This window comes from Pleurodeles waltl, chromosome 6 (genome assembly GCF_031143425.1).
Source record: "Pleurodeles waltl isolate 20211129_DDA chromosome 6, aPleWal1.hap1.20221129, whole genome shotgun sequence".
NCBI classification, from domain to species: Eukaryota; Metazoa; Chordata; class Amphibia; order Caudata; family Salamandridae; genus Pleurodeles; species Pleurodeles waltl.
This window is the reverse complement of record NC_090445.1, coordinates 1316754555-1316773850: the sequence shown is the minus strand read 5'-3', so window position 1 is coordinate 1316773850 and position 19296 is coordinate 1316754555. Positions and strand designations below refer to the sequence as shown.

General features: G+C 42.6%; 1 protein-coding gene across 8 annotated transcripts in view; it reads right to left on the bottom strand.

Moving 5' to 3' along the window:
* Positions 1-19296, bottom strand: part of LDB3 (LIM domain binding 3) — a 508962-nt gene that overhangs the window by 245876 nt on the left and 243790 nt on the right. For 5 of the 8 annotated variants that reach the window (XM_069240605.1, XM_069240599.1, XM_069240600.1 and 2 more), the window contains one exon: positions 9101-9513. The exons of the other annotated variants lie outside the window; for them this stretch is intronic. In XM_069240605.1, the coding sequence (XP_069096706.1) occupies positions 9101-9513 (413 nt within the window). The remainder of the gene's footprint in view (positions 1-9100; positions 9514-19296) is intronic. 8 annotated transcript variants of the gene reach the window in all.

Genomic DNA, 19296 nt, shown 5'->3' with positions numbered 1-19296 from the left:
GGAACTGACAAAACAGTTCTGGGAGTACTGTCTACAACGGGAGATTTCTGTATCTCTTGGGGCATTCCAATGAGGTAGCCTACTGGCACTCCAGGCACCAGCAGGATCCCAGGGGCATATTTATACTCTGTTTGCACTGAATGAGCATCATTCGGTGCATTTTTTTGGATGCTCCAATGCAAAAAATTACTCTATGGCCTTAACGCCATATTCATACTCCTGTGCAAAAATGGTGCACGGGAGAAAGGAGGGGTCAAAAAATGGTGCAAAGCTTCCTTTGCCACATTTTTTAACACCTGTGTCAGGGCAGGCATTAGGGGACCTGTGGGCCTATTTCCATGGTGGAACACCATGGAATAAGCCCACAGGTGCCCTCCACAGGCCCCAGGGACAGCCCCACCCACACCAGAGGGACAGCGGAGGATGGGGGACCCCATCCCGGGTAAGTACAGGTAAGTATTTTATTATATATTTTTAAAGTGCCATAGGGGGCCCTGAAATGGGCCCCCCATACATGACACAGGGTGCAATGGCCATGCCCAGGGGACTCTGGTCCCCCGTGATGGGCATTGGGGTGGTGAGCACGACTCCTGTCTTTTCTAAGACAGGAGTCATGTGGTATGATGGTTTTGCATCAGAAAATGACTCTAGGAAGGTTAGAGTAATTATTTTTACTCTAACCTGCCTAACGCTATTTTTTGGTGCAAAACCCCCTTCTTCTTTCATACCGCCAGCCCCACCCTACAAGCGTCATTTTTGTTTTTACACTAGCCTACCCTTTGGACTGGCTTGCACAATTCCATAAATATGGTGCCTGGCTGGTGCGCAGAAATGGTGCAAACCGGTGCTAAAGTTTTTGGTGCAAAACTGCATTAGTGCAGTTTTGCACCAAAAAGTATAAATCAGGGCCTCGGTGCTTAGCAGCTTCACTGGAAGTGTTCAAGATGGTTCAAAGGAGTTGGGGTCCTTTTTCGGTGGACATGTTCACCTAACGCCTAAACTCTCTGGCTTCAGTTGGAAACCAGACCAACAAGCGATGGATGCTTGCCTTCAGGACTGGAGTTGGAGGCAGGTTAAACATTCCTGCCATTCGCAATGCTGATGAGGCTGACAGCCCAGTGTGCAGACAGAAAGCATCTCGTGGTAATTTCGAGGTTGTTGAGGTCTCAAGCTTGAATTCCAGTGCTGATGGAACTTTCTTGGGATTCTCCAATCTGTCTACCCCGGTGACAAGACATTCTTCAAGATCCTCTAGGGAATCATCACTGCATGGTTCTCACTGGGTGACTACTTCCTATGGCATGGAGGATTACCAGAATAGGTAGAAGATAAGAGGATTTTCGGAGGCGACTCAGGGTCTTCTCTTCAATGCTTGGGCAGCTGGAATGAGCAAGAAATACAAGTCCGGTTGGGGACAGTGACTATGTTGGTGTTTGCAAAGGGGCATTGATCCCCTGGAATGTGTAATCGTGCCTGTCTTGAATTTTCAGTCCTCTCTAGTTATGGAAGGAATGGCTTACAGGTTGGTAAACACCTTTAGGTCAACCATTTCAGCAGGACACCTGTTGAAAAAGGCTCCCTTGAGCCAGCAAGCTGAAGAACTTTGGTTGATGCACCTGTGGGCCACTGAGTGGTACTGAGACCTGAGAGGACCCCAGAAAAAAAGCCTGCTGCTCTTTACTGATGAAGGGCTAAACCCAGAAACACGTGTCTAGAGATATACAGCGCTAGCTGCACCCACTAAGGTAAAAATCTACAGACTACAGATGAAGTAAGCACAAATTTGTACTGCATTTACCGTAATGCTTTGGGGCAAACTGCATGCTGGAGTGTGAGGCAGTGTGCTCCCAACAGTTTCCTGTTTAAAAGGGCTCTCTTGAGCCCCAAGTTTACGAGCTTTGGATGATGCATCTGTGTGTCACTGAGTGGTACTGAGACCTGAGAGGACTTTAGCAGCTTTTCCAGCAACCCCAGAAAAAAGCCTGCTTCTCTCTACTGATAAAGGGCCAAACCCAGAAACACATGTCTAGAGATATACAGCACTAGCTGCACCCACTAAGATAAAAAAACACAGACTACAGATGAAGGAAGCATACATTTGTACTGCATTTACCATAATGCATTGGGGCAAACTGCATGCTGGGGTGTGAGGCAGTGTGCTCCTACCTGTTTTCCATTTTAGCAGGACACCTGCCCACTGAGGTTCTTCCAGTAGGGGAGCACCCATTGGTGAGGAAGTTGATGAGAGGTGTGCATTTGTCAGTTCCACCTGAGCCTAAGTACTCTACATTGTGGAATGTCTAACACATTCTTCATCAATTCCAGACTTGGCCTCAAAACAAATACTTCTCCCGAAAACTATTATCTGGTAAGTTGGTAATGTTATTGTGTTTGGTCTCTTGCCGCAAGTTGTCTGATGTCAGAGCTCTGGACACTTCAGGCAGCGTTTTTACTCCTGAGAAAGTGACGCTCCATGTCTCTAGAAGGACAGTGTCATTCTAGGTTAGTTTCCTACTCTTTGTTTCCTCTGAAATCTAAGTTATGTGTTGTCATATGTCTCAAGGCATACAAGGCTGCCACAGAAGAAGTCAGGCCAGCTGATGAGCGGCAATTATTCATCACTCTATATAAACCGTTTAAGGTGGTTTCATACCCCACTATTGCACAGTGGGTGAGGGGTATTTTACAGGCGGCTGGTATCAACACTTCCATTTTTATTATTGGCACACTCTGTGAGGGGTGCTATGGCTTCCAAGGCTTTTGCTAAAGGAGCAAGTTTGGAAGATATCTTGAATGTGTCAGAATGGACCTCTGATTCGACATTCAAGATGTTTTATTTTATACCTGTGATTCACATGGCATCCACAGGAGTGGATAAGCTTTGAACTGGCCTCATCCAAGCTTCTGGTCCTGACATAGAATGGAAAATTACCTAGCTAGCGTACGGAAAGTGGCAATACTTTTAAGGACACAGCGGCAAGGATTATTCCCTTGGGTATTAGTGTTTTCTTTTTCTCTAGTACCCAGCACACTTTCTGTACTCCAAATTCTAGCTATGAGAGAATCACCAGTTAGGTATAAGTAAACAGCTTCTTCTATTCATTTATTGATTGTGATGTTGTACTACTTCATTTATGATGAATGGTTCTGTAACTATTATTAAATGGTAGTGTTCTTTAGAATGGCTGTTACTTGCTAATGTTTATAAGGTTTATTACTAATGCATAGGATTTACTTGTTTTTTTTCTGCAGGGAACAAGACTCCTAAGCAAGACTGGAGAGACAAACCAAGTGTTTTTCCACTTGGACGGTTCCTGTTGCACAAAGAAAGATGGTACATGGACAGAGTTGTGGGACTATGTTTTGGAGATTGTGATACGATTGGTTGTCATTATGTCACTTTCCCTAGGTAGTTTGTTTGTTTGCTTAAAATGGCTGCTATTGAAATAAAGATTGAAGATAGAAGGCATAATCCTCGTCTATGTGTCCTTAATAGAATTGAAACTTTCCATTACCCTAACTAGGAAATCTTTCATTCATAACCCAATAAAATAGTCATATTTGAGACTCTTTCATAGTACGTTTGGCTGATAGTCACTTTATTCATAACTTTTCACTATGCTCTAAGGCAGTGTTTTCCAAACTTTGTGTTGGATCCACTTGTGAGCTAATGTTTGGTGGGTCAGGAAATCCCAAACAATAAATAAAGATGGCTTAATTATTGTAGGTATTTATCTTGTCACATTTGCTGCGCTTCAAGACAGAGGTCAAATGTTCGGCTTTGTCTTCTGACAAATTGCTGTGTTATTTATAACATGGGATTGGTGTTTACAAACTCCTGTCATTTTCCAGTCAGAGAAAGAAGAGTAAAGTGAATTATGTGACAATCTTGTGAGGTACAGGTGTTTGAAAGGAAAGGCTGTAGGAGGCCATTTTGAAACACACAACAATGTAAATATCTTTAGTTAACTACACACCTTCAACAGTTTGAAAGGAAAGGCTGTATAAGCTTATTTTTGAAACACACAACAAAATGTATATACCTGTAAATTAACTACACACCTTCAACAGTAAGTAAAGCAAAAATGAAACACATTTTTTGTAATTCCGATATGTAATAGAACCAAACATTTTAATGGGATCAAAACAAATTAAGACACTTTACTCGGTGCTGCACAAATGATAAATATTCACTGAAGCTGAATTCCACACATTATTCTTTCTGTGCAATATAGTTTTATCAGTAGTTAGTGCTGTCTGGTTAGCGAGCTGAAAAGAGTGCGTAACGAGGTCCACTACTTATAATAATTTGAAGGTAGTGAATTAATTGTAATTGAAAGTTAGAACTATAACTTTAGAACTTTTACATTTTATGTATTTTAAACTTGGTTTGTATAGGTGAAAATATGTTTTCCTAACTATAACTAAGTTTTAATCTTTTGTGTTTTTATTGAATTTTAATAATTTTTTTACATTTTTAATAAAAATGTGTTTCAAATCGTAGCCCCATTGTCCCAAGTGTAGAGTTGTTATATGGAGTGCTGTACAGTACAGGGGAGGAGAGTGTTGTAAAGTCTATTGTCATAGAGTGGAGATGGTAGATTGGAATAGAGTGAAGTAAAGTGTACTAGCGTATTGTACAGTGTAGTAAAGTGTGATATAGTGTAGCGGCATGACTGGAGCAGTGAGTAGTGGAACTGTGTGTTGAACAGTGGAATAGAGTGTTGTAGTCTAGAGTGGAGTGAGTGTTTTAGAGTGAAGTAGGGTGAAGTAGAGTGTCATAAAGTAAAGTATCATCAAGTGGAGTGTAGTAGAGTACAGTGGAGGAGAATGTTGTAAAGTGGAGTGCATTTCATATAGTGGAGTGGCATATCTTAGAGAGGTGTTGAGAGGTGTGTAATTGAGTGCCATGCAGTGTAGTACAGTGTTGAAGGGTGGATGGGCATAGAGTGGAGTTGAGTGTCATAGGGAGGCATAGAGTGTGCTACAGTGTTGTAGATGGAAGCTGCATACAGTGAAGTAGAGAGTCCAATAGTGGAGCGGCATACAGCAGAGTATAGTACAGTGGTGTAGACTGGGATAAAGTGTAGTAGAGTGGAATACACCGGAGTGGGGTAGTGTAGAGTGGAGGAAAGTGTCATAGAGTGGAGTAGCATGTTGTAGACTATGGTGGCGTGGAATTCAATGGAGTGCAGAAGCATATAGTTGAGTAAAGTGTGATGAACTGGAGTACCATGTTTTACAGTAGAGTGTAGTGGGCGTGTTGTAGAGTACTGAAAAGAGATGTAGACTACAGTTGAGTAGATTGGTATACAGTCTAGTTGATTTTGTAGAGTGGAGTGGTGTACAGTATAGTACAGTTTTGTGGAGTGAACTGGTTTACAGTGTTATAGAGTACAATGGTACTGAACGGCACAGACTGGAGTGGCGTACAGTGGAGTAAAGTGAAGTACTGTGTCAGTGTAGAGTGGGTGCAGTGGCATACAAAGAGTTGCACAGAGTCATATATTGGACTAGAGCATCATAGAGGAGGGTGGAGTAGAGTGTTGGACAGTGATATACAGGTCAGTACAGTGTTGTACAGTGGAGTGAATGGGTATGGACAGGAGTAAAGTGTCAGAGAGTGGCATAGGGTGTAGAAGAGTTTTGTAGAGTGGAGTTGCATACAGTACAGCAGTGAATGAAACAGTGGAGCTGTGTAGAGTGGATTGTTGCATACTAGCATAGAGTGAGGTAAAGTCTCGTACAGTGGAGTAGAGTCAATTGGAGTGGTGTAACATAGTTTGGAGTAAAGTTCAATAGAATGTATTGGTGTGTCGTAGAGTAGAGTGGCATGGAATTGAGTGTACTGGTGTAGTGCAGGTAGTAAACTGTTAAAAATTGGAGTCGGGTCTCCTACAGTAGAGTGGAGTGCTGTGTTGTATAAAAAAGTGTTGTATAGAGAAATAAAGTGTGGTACATTGGAGTGTATGGGTATAAAGTGGAGTATACTAGAATAGAGTGGAGTAGAGTGTCATAAACTGCCAGGAAGTAAGGTAGACTTTTTACATAATGGAGTTTTATAGAGTGGAGGACAGTGTCATACAATGGAGGTGAGCAGAGTGGAGTGACATACACTGTAGTGGCGTAGAGCGGTTCTCCGTAAAGTGGCATAGCATACAGTGGAAGAGCATTAAGTGGAATACTGTACAGTGGCGTGAAGAAGATTGGAGTGGTATAGAGTAGAATGGCGTACAGTGGATGGAGTGGTGTACAGTGGAGTAGGGTACAGTGGAGGAGCGTAAAGTGGGGTGGTATATGCTTAAGTGCCATTTCATAGAGCCGAGGAAACCATTGTAAAATGGACTGGCGCCTTTTAAAGTAGAGTGGAGTGCTGTATCATACAATGTTGGAAACTGGTAGAGTGGAGTAGAGTATTGTACAGTGCAGTGTACGGGCACGCAGGCTGTGTTCAGTATTAGGGTCTTAGCTGTAGGTAAGTAGTAGGCCCCCCCTAGTACTACAAGTGGTAATAGGTATGGAAATGTGTAGATTTTTTAAATATGTTTTTAAATACGTGTACAGCCCAGTAATGCAGTTATTTAAAAAAAAAATGTAAAATTTTGAGAAAGTAACACAATGACACATATCACTAAGTTTAAATGCCTTTCAACTTACAAAATAATGACCATGTTAACTGCAGCATCCAAAAACGCATCATATCTGCACCACAGTGTATAGTCCTGCCAAACTGTATGTAAATCCATTCAGCCTGTTTTCGTGCTATGTCAAATATAAAAGTCTATAGAAAATGCATAAGTGGAAAAATGTAATATGGGATCCCTTTTTATCTTTGCACCCCCCCCTAACGGTTCACTACAAAAATTTACTTACCTTAAAATGAAGAAAATGCTGTAGGCCTGGAAAGTTTTGTGGTGATTCGTTAAACAGGTGGAAAGTTATTAGGTGGCTAATATCTGAGGAATTCCTATCTTTGGGAATACTAACTAGAACTACAGAGTGGCAATCAGATTTAGGGCCTCATTACTGGTCTGGCAGTCCATGGCCCGCTAGACTCACAGTGCCGCACGGGCCACCACCGACAGGGGCGGTCCGATCCCCACATTATGACCGTGGTGAAGCTCAATCCTCTAGGGCAGTGCTTTACAGTCCCACCGCCATGCAAAGGCTGGAGGAAAGGGGGTGCCGGTGGCCACCTGCACTGCCCATGCACCTGGCATGAGCAGTGCAGGGGCCCCCATTGGCAGCCCCGTTGAGCTTTTCATTGCCTGAATTACAGGCAGTGAAAAGTGCGACAGGTGCTGTTGTACCTGACGCACCGCAACATTGCAGCTGGCTCTATTACGAGTGTGTTTCCTGCTGGGCCCGCTGTTTACGCCCACTGGCCCAGCAGGAAACTCGTAATAGATACCGAAGAGGAACGGCTGCATATGCGGTCATTTCGACACAGGACTTTGGTGGGCAGCCTCCGCCACCCACAAAAGTCATAATGAGGGCCTTAATGTGATTGCTTTCTTTTTACCTATTGTGTTTGTTATGTATTTGTTTATTAGTTTACATAATCATAGAACCATAATTGTGTCTTTTAGATGTTCATGTAGGAGTTCAGAAAATTTACACATGCAGTCTAGTTTATTTTATGGCCTTCCTTGCTACTTTTATTAGGATTGTGCTACAAATTTAGATGTGTACACTTTGTGTGGCTCACTGCAGGGGTGCATAAGAAAGGTGGCTTTTGTTTGCCTTGTTGGCCCACTCATTTTGAGAGCATGCAAATAAAATATATGTAGTAGATTAAGATGTATTCTATTTGTTATGTAGTTGTTTGTAGGTTTCCAATAGCATGAGACCATAAACGGGTCTTTCAGTTGTTCATGTAGTAAAACTGAAATTTTACTTATGCAGTCTAGTTTATTTTTGTGGCTTCCATGCTACTCTTAATAGTTTTTTTGCTACAAGATATCACTGAGTTGTTGGCCTTTTAACTTCATAATCATTTCATAAGATCACTTGCAATAGCAAATAGAATCATCTACATAGTCTAATGAACATTACTGTGAAATTTTATTACAATCCATTCAGCCGTTTATCCGCTTTATGAAATACAAACGTCTATGTAACACACATTGGTTTGTAATCATGTTTTGGGACACTCCTTTTTCTCTTTGAACCCCCTTGACCAAACACTGCAAAGCCTTCAATCTTCTGACACTAACGGGTGCAACTGGTCTGCAAAGTTTCACCGAGATTCGTCAAATGAGTGCATAGTTATTACGGGACAAACATAATTTTTTTTATCTATTTATTATTTATCATAAGCTTTAGCAGAAGGTACTTAAATTGAACACCAAAATGCAGTGTGTGTGTGTGAGTGAGTGTAATATCCAAATGTATAACGCATGGTTTTATTCATACTTCTGATGCTGACTGAACATAATGGCCACAAGACATATTTTTGATGGATGGTGGAAAACTCAAATTGTACACCAAAGTTTTGAGTGCAAGCTACATGGGTGGAAGGATATCAATGCAATATATTCACAACCAACCTTCAAATATCCTTAGGTAGCTGTATTAGAAAAGTCTTTGCCAAAATCAGGCTAACAGAACACAAGCCTAGCCACAGCATTAATACAATCACTCATGCCAGGGTAGCAAGCATAGTCCAGCTCCTTGTTAGAAATAATTTTCTTGCTGATTTCAAAGCCCTTTTCATAGCTCTTAGGCATGATTTACAAATCGGGATTGATTTTCAAATTATTTTGTCAAATAATTTCACCTAAAGTTTTTTTTCACCAAATAGACATAACTTTTTCCATATCTTAGATAAGACTTACTTCTGAATTTACAGAAGTAAGGCACGCTCACTCACTTCGAATAATTGTTTTAATGGGTCCCTTATTCACGGTTTCAGATTAGAAGTCAAAAGTGGTTAGTTGTTATTAACATATGATTAGTACCACAGAACTTAATCAGGAAGATGAAAATTAAATTTTCACAGCTTTGGACACAGTTCATGTTCCTAGTTCTCCCTTCTTAGTGCAACTTCATTTGAATAGATTCATTGTATATTGTCTTATGGTACAGTCACATTACATACCCTCCATGAAGTCCGCCTTCGGAAGCCCTTCCTTTGATACTTAATTTATGCATCTCGGAACTTTCCCTTAATGTCTCAGGCGAGTAAAGGCCAGCAGGGCTGTTATATTGTCTTTTCGGAGAAGGGGTTAGTTCACGCTTCGGACTATGGTCAACAAAGACCTTCGATGTTGTCAAAGAATGCTGGTGATTTTTTACAGGTGAACTGTTTAAGGATGTTGATTGGGAGGACAGGGACTTTCTAACTGAAGTGGTATGAACAAAAGAGGAGGTATGTGATTGGCTGAACTCCTGCTTGCTGAGGTAACCTGAAAGCGTCCCATTGGTTGCAAGGATGTCCCCCAGATTCCCCGCAGGTTTACTAGTCAGAGAAGTGAATGTTGTCCTGCTGCCATTGATATCCAAAGAGTGATCCTAGAATTGTATTCATGCGGAGCGAGGAAAGAAAAAACAGGAACAGCCATCAGAGCACACATGCAAAAAAACGGGCAAGTCAATAAGGAAATAAAGCTCAAACATTTCTACACATACATTGTAAGGAAAATGTCAGTTAGCGGCCAACGTTTGTAACATTTCAGCTCCCGTGTCATGCAGCAGTGATCCATAACATTTGGATGATGCAGCACTGACAATCTCGTCTCAAGCAATTTGTCATTACATTTGTGAAAGTGCCATTTGGTAACAAAGCCGAACCAGGGTTCAAAGACAATGCAGTGCAGTCTAACGGAGCATGCTCTGCTCTTACCGCAAGGAGTCTCCCTTATAGGGCTTGTTTTGTACCATAACACTCTCCTCTCAACTCAATGTTCGCCTCTCATATGAATGCTCCCTAGTCTGCATACCATGAAACTGTCAATAGGTTTTTCTACATAAAAAAGCATTGGCAAAGCCAATAATTCTCGCTTTGTCATTGCCTGTTGGTTGTTGACTTTGCCAGTACAACACAAGCACTGGTAAAGCAAATAGTGGCGGGCAATCATCTTGGACTATTATTTTCTACACTTGCAAAAGGCAGCCACAATCCATTTAGATGTAAAAACTATCTTGGAAGTATAGAAAGTAATGTTCTAAGAGTGCTAAACTTTATTTTTGGCACTTCCATATGGAACGCCACTTTAAGCCAAGATGCACCTTTCAGCCAACTTGGAAGTACAAAAACTAATGTTTCTATATGTCTGGCCGTAGCCATTGGCTTTGTCAATTCTAATAAATTGGCTTTGGAAGCACTGTGGCCAGCCATCTTGGAATGGTATATCTTTATGTCTAGGAAGAACACTATTGAGCATCTGCACAGCGTGGCAGCCATTTTGGAAATATAGGAAGTAGAGAGAGCAAGGTGTGGGAGGGGAACAAGAGTCACTAAGGGGCATATTTATACTATGTTTGCGCTGGATTTGTGTCATTTTTTTTCTGCAAATCCAGCACAAACTTAACTTCACATTTATACTTTGGCGCTAGAAAACACTTGCGCTAATGATATGCAAGGTAGGCGTTCCTGACCAAAAAATTATTCTAAGGCATTTGCACACTGTTCCAAAGCAAAAAGAACGAGCCTTATTCTACAGGAGTGAGAACCCTCGTGCATCACATTGGATGACTGGCTTCATCATTGGGAAAGCTCCTCGTCAAGCCGGTGCTGCAATGCCTGACGGGCTCCCCAACGGGGGGCTCTTAACCGTGTTTTGCTCAAATAGTAGCAATTGAAATACAGGTCAACTCGAAAAGGTACCCAAATGCAAGTACCCAAGCAAAAGATGGAGAGAACAAAGTACTAAAATTGGTTATCCATCGAGCCAAAGAAATCATACGTTTAATCAGTGTGGGTCCGATGGAGACCAAGGCTAAAAACAAAAATTGGAGTAAGGGTGATTAATTATTGGTCACCTACTCTCAAAAAAAGGTACTAGAGGATAAACTCCTTGTGGTATCTCTAGACTACGGGTCTACATGTTTCGCGTCTAGGTGGTCCAACCGGATCCAATGACGCTTCATCAGGACCAAAGGAAACAACTTCTCCAAACTCTAAACTAATGTGAACCCTATTAGGGGTAAGGAAAAACAGTCACTTACTTATAATTAGTTATGCTACGTCAAAAAGGTCACCCATCCCCAATATTAGGATAGCGCTCAGAGGGATCGCATGTCAGGACAAGGAACTGACATTTTCAGTTTTCCTGGTGTAGGCTAATAAACCTACCCTCCCGACGCGCGTCCCCATTAAGCTCCTGTAGAAAAAGGCTCGTTCTTTTTGCTTTGGAACAGTGTACCTTTTTTTCGTTAAATATCTATATTGGGAGGCTGTACACTGGACCAGTAATCTGCCGGTCCCCCCCATCTTTTGATTTCAAAATGACGCCCAGGAGGAGGCGCGCAGCCTGATTTGCACCGTTTTTAACGCCTGGGTCAAGGCAGGCGTCAAGGGACCTGTGGGCTCATTTTCATGGTGGGAGACCATGGAAGCAGTCCACAGGTGCCCTTCCCTTCACCCAGGGACACCCCCTGCCACCTTCGCCCACCCCTGGAGGACACCCATGGATGGAAGGACCCATCCATGGTGAGGGCAGGTAAGTATAATTTTTGTTTTTTTTTATTTAGGGGTATAGTGTGTCATAACTTGCCCCCCCCACATGCCACTGTGTCCAATGGCCATGCACAGGGGACAGATGTCTCCTGGGCATGGCCATTGGGCAGGGGGGCATGACTCCTGTCTTTTCTAAGACAAGAGTCATTCCATGGGGGTTGTATGTCAAAAAATGGCTGCCTCTAACCTGACTTGCCCCATTCTTTGACACACAACCCCCAGTGTTTCCTACGCCTCCCCTGCCCAGTCAGCGTCATTTATTTTGACGCTAACCAGGCCAGCGCTGGCTACCGTCATTCATTAAATATGACGCCCGGCTGGCGCGTTGGAATGGCGGAAGCCGGCATTAAACTTTTTGATGCAAACCTGCGCATGCGCAGGTTTGCACCAAAAAGTATAAATATGGGCCTAAGGATGACTAAAGAAGTGGGGACAAGGCGAGAGATTGTAATGGCAAAAGATGACAGAAGAGAAAGAGCAAGAAAGAGAGAGAGAGAGAGAGAAGGGGTGTGGAGAAAACTTGCTCCCATTGAGTTTTAAAGAATCCAAAAGAAAAATAGTCCTGACATCTTCAGTGGAAGCATAGGCTCAACCAGTCAAAAAACAAGGTGAAAACTAAATGATGCAAAAGCATACAAACACATGGCTAGGAAAGAAAGCCACTGAATCAGAAGCAGAAACATAAAACAGATAAAAAAAAGCCATGCAATCAAAAGCAAGGGGCAGATCTCTAAATACATGTTATAGTATTTGTTACAATGTTGTCTGCGTCCCAAGTGGCGATGACTGTTACAAAACCTTTACAGGCACCTTTTGACAATTCTAAAATAGTGGCTGTGGGTGAAGGAGATAGGCACTGGCATTGATTTTGTGGACCATGACTTATTTTGCATCATCAGACTTCGACCCAGAGCAAACAAAAGAAAGTCAAGAAAAGGGACAAAAGAGAAAAATAAGTAATAATAATAGTAAAACAAAGACTAATGAAAAACAGGAATGATAAAACCCTGCAAGAGTGCATAAAGAGACAGAGGCTGTAGAGCAGTGACATGATTTGGAATGAAGAGTAGGCATCTTGTTATGCGTGAACCCCAATATTGAGCAGTACTGGTAATGGGCTCTAATAAGATCTTTGAGCATATACACTTATTCTTTAATGCACTTATTATTTTTATATCGTTTTACATTTGACCTTTTTTTTTTACAAATTAAGCACAGATTCTATAAAATGTAAAAAGTTAGGCTGTTTTTGTTCTTGTTTTCATCCTGAGTTTCTAAGGTCTAATGTTTCACCTTGCACTTCACTTTCCACGGCCCGACTGACTCTACACCTTGACAACTGCCACCAGAAAGAGGGTACAATTAACAAAGAGACAAAGTGATAAAATGTTCCAATGCTGCACCGTTTCAAACAGAGTGAGGCGATGCTGCCATAAAATGAACTACCGGCGTGTAAATGAGTTTTAAACTCTGCCTATTATGTAGTCCTGAGTGCTCACAAGATCCCAGAAGAGCCTTGTTGAGTGTTGTGGCAACACAAGCCTACTATGGGGTGGGAAACACTTTTGACTTTAGAGGTTGGCAACAAAACCAGGTACTCTCCCACGAAGGCCATCTTGATAGTTAAATGTGGGCTGACCTTGAAAAGTATCGCCAAAGGTTCAGGGACAGACAGAAGCTCCCCAACTAATCCTTGGTATATTTTGTGGGTTACTCCAGCAAAGCACTGAATGGTTGGATGGATGGTAGCACCCCAGTCAATCAAAAACCCAACTTCATACATCCATATTGACACACCATGATTCAATTGACTGGTCCAGTGGTTTACAGGTATGCCAACGATGGAGATGCGTTCAGGTCACATTCTTTTTCCATTTGCTCACATCACACTGGTAGTGGTCATACCCCTATTTTTATATGTAGATGTATTCCTATATCTCAAATCTAGTTATTTTCCAGGCGTCATCGAATCCCTTCCCTACCCACACACAAGTCTCTAATGATCTTGTTTTATTTCCCACCATGAATTATGCCCATACCACTGCCCACAAGACTATAGGAAGTGTGGTTGCCATCTCACCTTAATGTGGTTGTCATCTCTTTGCCCACAGGGCACGTGACGGAGGCGTCCACTTGTTTACCTTTATTCAATGTGAAGCTCAGTAAGATATTTAAATTTAAGTGACTGCTGCCCCTGCACATGGGCTATTGTAGAGGGTATTTGCAGGTGTTCTAGATGTTTTATAATTCCATTGAATGGAAAATAGTATCATATTTTTTTCTGAACAATTAAGCTGCACCAAGAGAAGGGGTGTTCTGAAGTACAAAATCAGATATTCAATCAGCATTAATATTGGCACCCTTCCCACATGGACGTGTTTAATTTGTAAAATAATAATTGTCATGCTCAAAGAGGAAGACTGCTTCTGAATGTTAGGGTTGCTGAATACCAAAGTTGTGTAGTCTCGATTTTACCTCATGCCTGTTTCTTCTACTACCAGATACTCCTTACCCCTGTATCTCACGTGTAGCCGGTTCTTTTTCCTTGCTGAATATCCCCTTTGTCACTGTTTTTCTATGTTTCCTCTTCCTCCCTCCACCCTCCTTTTATTAGTTTTCTCTACTGCTTGGGGTCAAAGTTTTATGAGTAAATATAAGTACAGGTAGGCTGTACATGCAACCACCAACTCAAATTAAGCACTGCAAAAGGGACAGCAGTGGAGTGCAGTGTGTCTGCTACTTTTAACGATACTTTGAACATTTGCTATTACGGCCAGGTGATCAAACAGATAGCAGGTTTGGCTCTATACTTTGTTGCAACTTAATAGAACATAGCTTACAGTGAGACCTCCCCTTCGCTCCACGAGAAGCATTTGCCTTTTCAGGCTACTGAAAAACAGATATGTGGTTGTTGGGACTTTAATAGTTTCTACACTCAATTTAAAATACAAAATCAACAATGCTTTTCTGTTGTCTGTGAAATTGCTACACCCCCTCTTATAAGAACGATAGACAGTGAAAAGCTGTCACATTTGATTGTTTTTTTACCTATGACACATAACAGCAGTTTTCCTCATTTTAACATTTTCATAATAGTTCTCGTGTTTCTATCTTAACCCAGAACTAGTCATGCAAGAGTTACAATGCTGTTCTTCATTACAATCAGCAAGCTCTAGTAGCTCGATTGCAAAACAAGAGCCAGACAAACATGACACACCAGTATTAAATACAATGGTAACAAAAGAAGGAGTTGCACACTGAGAGGCTACTATTTGCTTTACACATACATGCAAAGGTATCATGCGTTTGCAAAGGCAATTGAAAACTTTGCATTTGGGGGCTATAATGTATAGCCTAAGGGGTGTGGGAGAATCAACGGCAATGACGATACTTAACACTTTTCATGCTGAGGAGAGAATGGCTCCGTCCTCTGCCGCGGTGCTCGGATGCTGAGGATGGAATTGTTCCATCCTCGTCACATGACCACCGGATCCTTCTGCTCTAAACATCAGAGGGATTTCCTTTTTTATTTTTGAGCTTTGGGAGCAGGGGAAGACATTTTTTTGTGACTGTAAGGACAGTCGGCGTGCACAGCGCACTGACGTCATTACAGTGAAACTGAAAGTGGAATAAGCTGATCAGCTCATTTCACTTTCAGTGCTTCAGTGATCGTAAGGGCTATCTCAGCCCCTGGAGCACCGAATCACACAGGAATCTCCCCTTTCCAATGATACCTTACCCAAGTGGATCCCTGCTTGGGGATCACCCATGCAGGGATCCACTCCACTAGACACCAGGGATTTCTTTTTGGAACAGGGAGTGGCCCCTTAGGCAAGGGATGCTCCCCATAATAGGGGTATTTTTTGGCTGTTTTCTGCTCCCCACCGGGGGCAGATTGGCCTTATATTTAGGCGATTTACCTCCCAGGGGGAACAGAAAACCACTAGACACCAAGGATTTCTCAAAATGATATCTCAGGGAGCAGCCCATTATCCCCCCCCTTCCCCCCCCAAAAAAAAGAGAACAGTTTTTCTGCCCCTTTTTTATTTGCAGGGGTGAGTGGTGCTCAGCATCAGCATTGCCATGCTCCCAATCTCCCCAAAAAGGGAAACTGTCTTTCTGACCCCCCAGGGGTAAAGTGGGGGCATTTACTCCCATCTGGCCCAGAGTGGGGGGGGGGAGAAAGCCCACGGGACACCAGGGATTACTTTTTAAAAAAATAGTTATCGGTGGGGGTGCCCAGCATAGGCATGGCTTTGCCCTCACCCTCCCATAAAAATAAGTACAATCTTTCTTTCCCCCTCCAGCAGGGTGCAGATGGGGATTATTACACCCAATGTGCTCCCCACCCCAAAAGGGACAAGAAAGCCCACTAGGCATCAGAGATATGTTTATGTCAGGGACTGGTCCCATAGATAGGGGTCCCTCCCCCTTTTTTAGGCGCACATTTTGCCCAATTCTTCCCCTTGGGGGCAGATCAGTGATATTTTAGGATCCTCTGCCACCAGTTCACAAAACCACTAGATACCAGGGAAAGCTTCTGTGTGTGTGAACTGGAGTATGGCTGATGGTCTGTATGTACTGGTGTTTGGCTGGCTGCATGTACTGATGTTTTACTGGCAGTGTATGTGAGCTTACGCATGGCTGGTGGTTTGCATGGACTGGTGTTTGGCTTGCAGTGTGGCTTACGTGGATCCCCCAGAGTGTTCTTAACCAAAATCCCCACAAACCTCCAATGTAACAGAAAAATTACATTGTCCTCACATTTCTGTGTGGGCACGTTGTAGGATCACCAAACCGGCACAAATTTCCTACCACCAAGGGTTCCCCGTGGCCTCCTCATAACAATTATACCTCACTTATGTGGGTGCCCAAAGCAGAGTGAACCTACAAATGTATTTAAAAAACTGCACCTATCAACAAGCTTTGGTGCCCCTCAAACTTCACAGGTTTTTGTCTCTTTTCTCTCACAGACACTTGGCCCTCCCACACAAGTGAGGTATTGTTATTATTGGGAGACCGAGGGGAACGCTGGGTGGTAGAACATTTGTGTTGGCGCAGTGATCACACAGAGAAATGTGAGGAAAATGTGTTTTGTTTTACCTGAATTTTAAGTTTTCAGGGGAAGTTAGGGAAGAACCCTTTGGAGAAGCTATGCAAGCTACACCTCCCTGGACTCTCCAAGGAGTCTAGTTTTCAGAAATGTCTGGTTTGGTAGATTTCCCAAATGGCCGCCGAGCCCGGGACCAAAAATGCAGGTTACCCCCCTGCATAACCAGGTTGTTTTGTGATAGACTATTTTGATGCCTCCACAACATGTTTTGGGGTGTTTCCTGTCACAGGCACTAGGCCTACTCACACAAATGAAGTACCATTTTTATCAGGAGACTTGAGGGACTGCTGGGTAGAAGGAAATGTGTGTCTCACCTCAGATTCCATAACTTTGCATCACCAAAATGTGAGGAAATTGAGTTTTAGACAAAATTTGAGGTTTTCGAAGGATTCTGGGTGATAGAACCTAGTTAGAGCCCCACAAATCACCCCATGCTGGATTCCGTTGGATGTCTAGTCTTAAAAAAATATACAAGGTTGTTAGGTTCCCCTAGGTGCCCGCTGAGCTAGAGCCCAAAATCCACAGTTAAGCATTTTGCAAAAACACTTCAATTTTCAGTGGAAACATTTGATGTGTCCATGTTCCCTTTTGGGGCATTTCCTGTTGCCGGTACTAGGCCTACCCACACAGATGCTGTACCATTGTTATCGGGAGACTTGAAGGAATGCAGGGTGGAAGGATGTTTGTGGCTCGCCTCGTATTCCAGGCCTTTGCAGCACCCAAATGTGAGGAAAATGTGATTTATTAGACAAATTTTGAAGTTTGCAAAGGTTTCTGGGTGACAGAACCTGGTGAGGTCCCCATACGTCACCCCATCATGGATTCCCCTAAATATCTAGTTTTAAAATATGTACAGGTTTGCTAGTGTTCCATAGGTGCCGGCTGAGCTAAAGCCCAAACTCCATAGATAGACAGTTTGCAAAAAACAAGTCAGTTTTCAGTAGATAATTTGATGTTTCCATATTCAGTTTTGGGGCATTTCTTGTTGCAGATACAAGGCCTACCCATACAAGTGAGATACCATTTTTATCAGGAGACTTGGGGGAATGCTGGGTGGGAGGACGTTTGTGGAACCCCTCAGATTCCAGAATTTTGCAGCACCGAAATGTGAGGAAAATGTGTTTTTTAGACAAAGTTTGAGGTGGCAAAGGATTGGATGACAGACCCTGATGAGAGCCCCACAAGTCACCTCATCCTGGATTTCCCTAGGTGTCTAGTTTTAAAAAATATACAGGTTTGCTAGGTTTTTGTGTGCGCCGGCTGAGCTAGAGCCTAAAATCCACAGCTGGGCACTTTGCAAAAAAAAGCGTTAGTTTTCAATGGAAAAATGTGATGTGTCCATGTTGTGTTTTGGGCCGTTTCCTGTCGTGGGCACTAGACGTACCCACACAAGTGAGGTACCATTTTTATCAGGAGACTTTGAGGAATGCTGGGTGGAAAGAAGTTTGTGGCTCCCCGCAGATTCCAGAATTTCGCATCACCGAAATATGAGGAAAATTTGTTTTTTGGGACAAAATTTAAGGCTTGCAAAGAACTCTGGGTGACAGAAACTCGTGGCAGCCCCACAAGTCACCCCATTCTCGATTACCCTAAGTATCTAGTTTTTAAAATGTACAGGCTTTTTAGGATTCCACCGCTAGGTACTTAGCAAAAAAGCGTCAGTTTTCAGTGGTAAAATGTGATGTGTCCACGTTGTGTTTTGTGGCGCTTCCTGTCGTGGGCACTAGGCTTACCCACACAAGGGAGGTACGATTTTTATTGGGAGACTTTGGGGAACACAGACCAGTAGAACAAGTGTTATTACCAATTGCCTTTCTGTACATGTGCACATTCCAAATGTGAGACAGTGTGTAAGAAAGAAGTCATTTTGAGAAATGCCCTGTAATTCACATGCTAGTATGGGCACCCACAAATTCAGAGACATACAAATAACCACTGCTTTTAAACTCCATGTCGTGTGCCCATTTTGGAAATACAAGGTTTCCCTGATACCTATTTTTTAGCAGAGAAGAGGTTAATGGGCCACCACCATCCATCTTTAGTTGTTTCCTACATCAATCTGCTATTTTTAAGTCCACGGACACCAGTTAAAGATAATCTGAAGAGTTACAAAGGAAACTATGATATCTGCACACTCAGGAACGCACTGTACATCTATGTCACCTTCGTGGGGCATTAACTTTTAGAATTTCAGATATTAAGCATGCACTCTCAATGCCAATATCTCATGTCTATCGTTACCCGCTTAGGACACGGAGTAACATGCATGCTTAGGTTATAGAATAACAAGGAACGGTCTTATTTTTGAATTTTCTGTGACATCTCCGGAGACGTATACTGACATTGTAAGCACCCCTCATACACATCCTACCCGTTCAATGAGACATACAGCATGCTTGCTGCAAGGTTGTGGTCTTATCGAGAACCAACAGAGGCAATTTGAGATTCTTCAACTATTGTTGGGACATGTTATGCTTAATGAGTACAGAATAAAATACCTGTC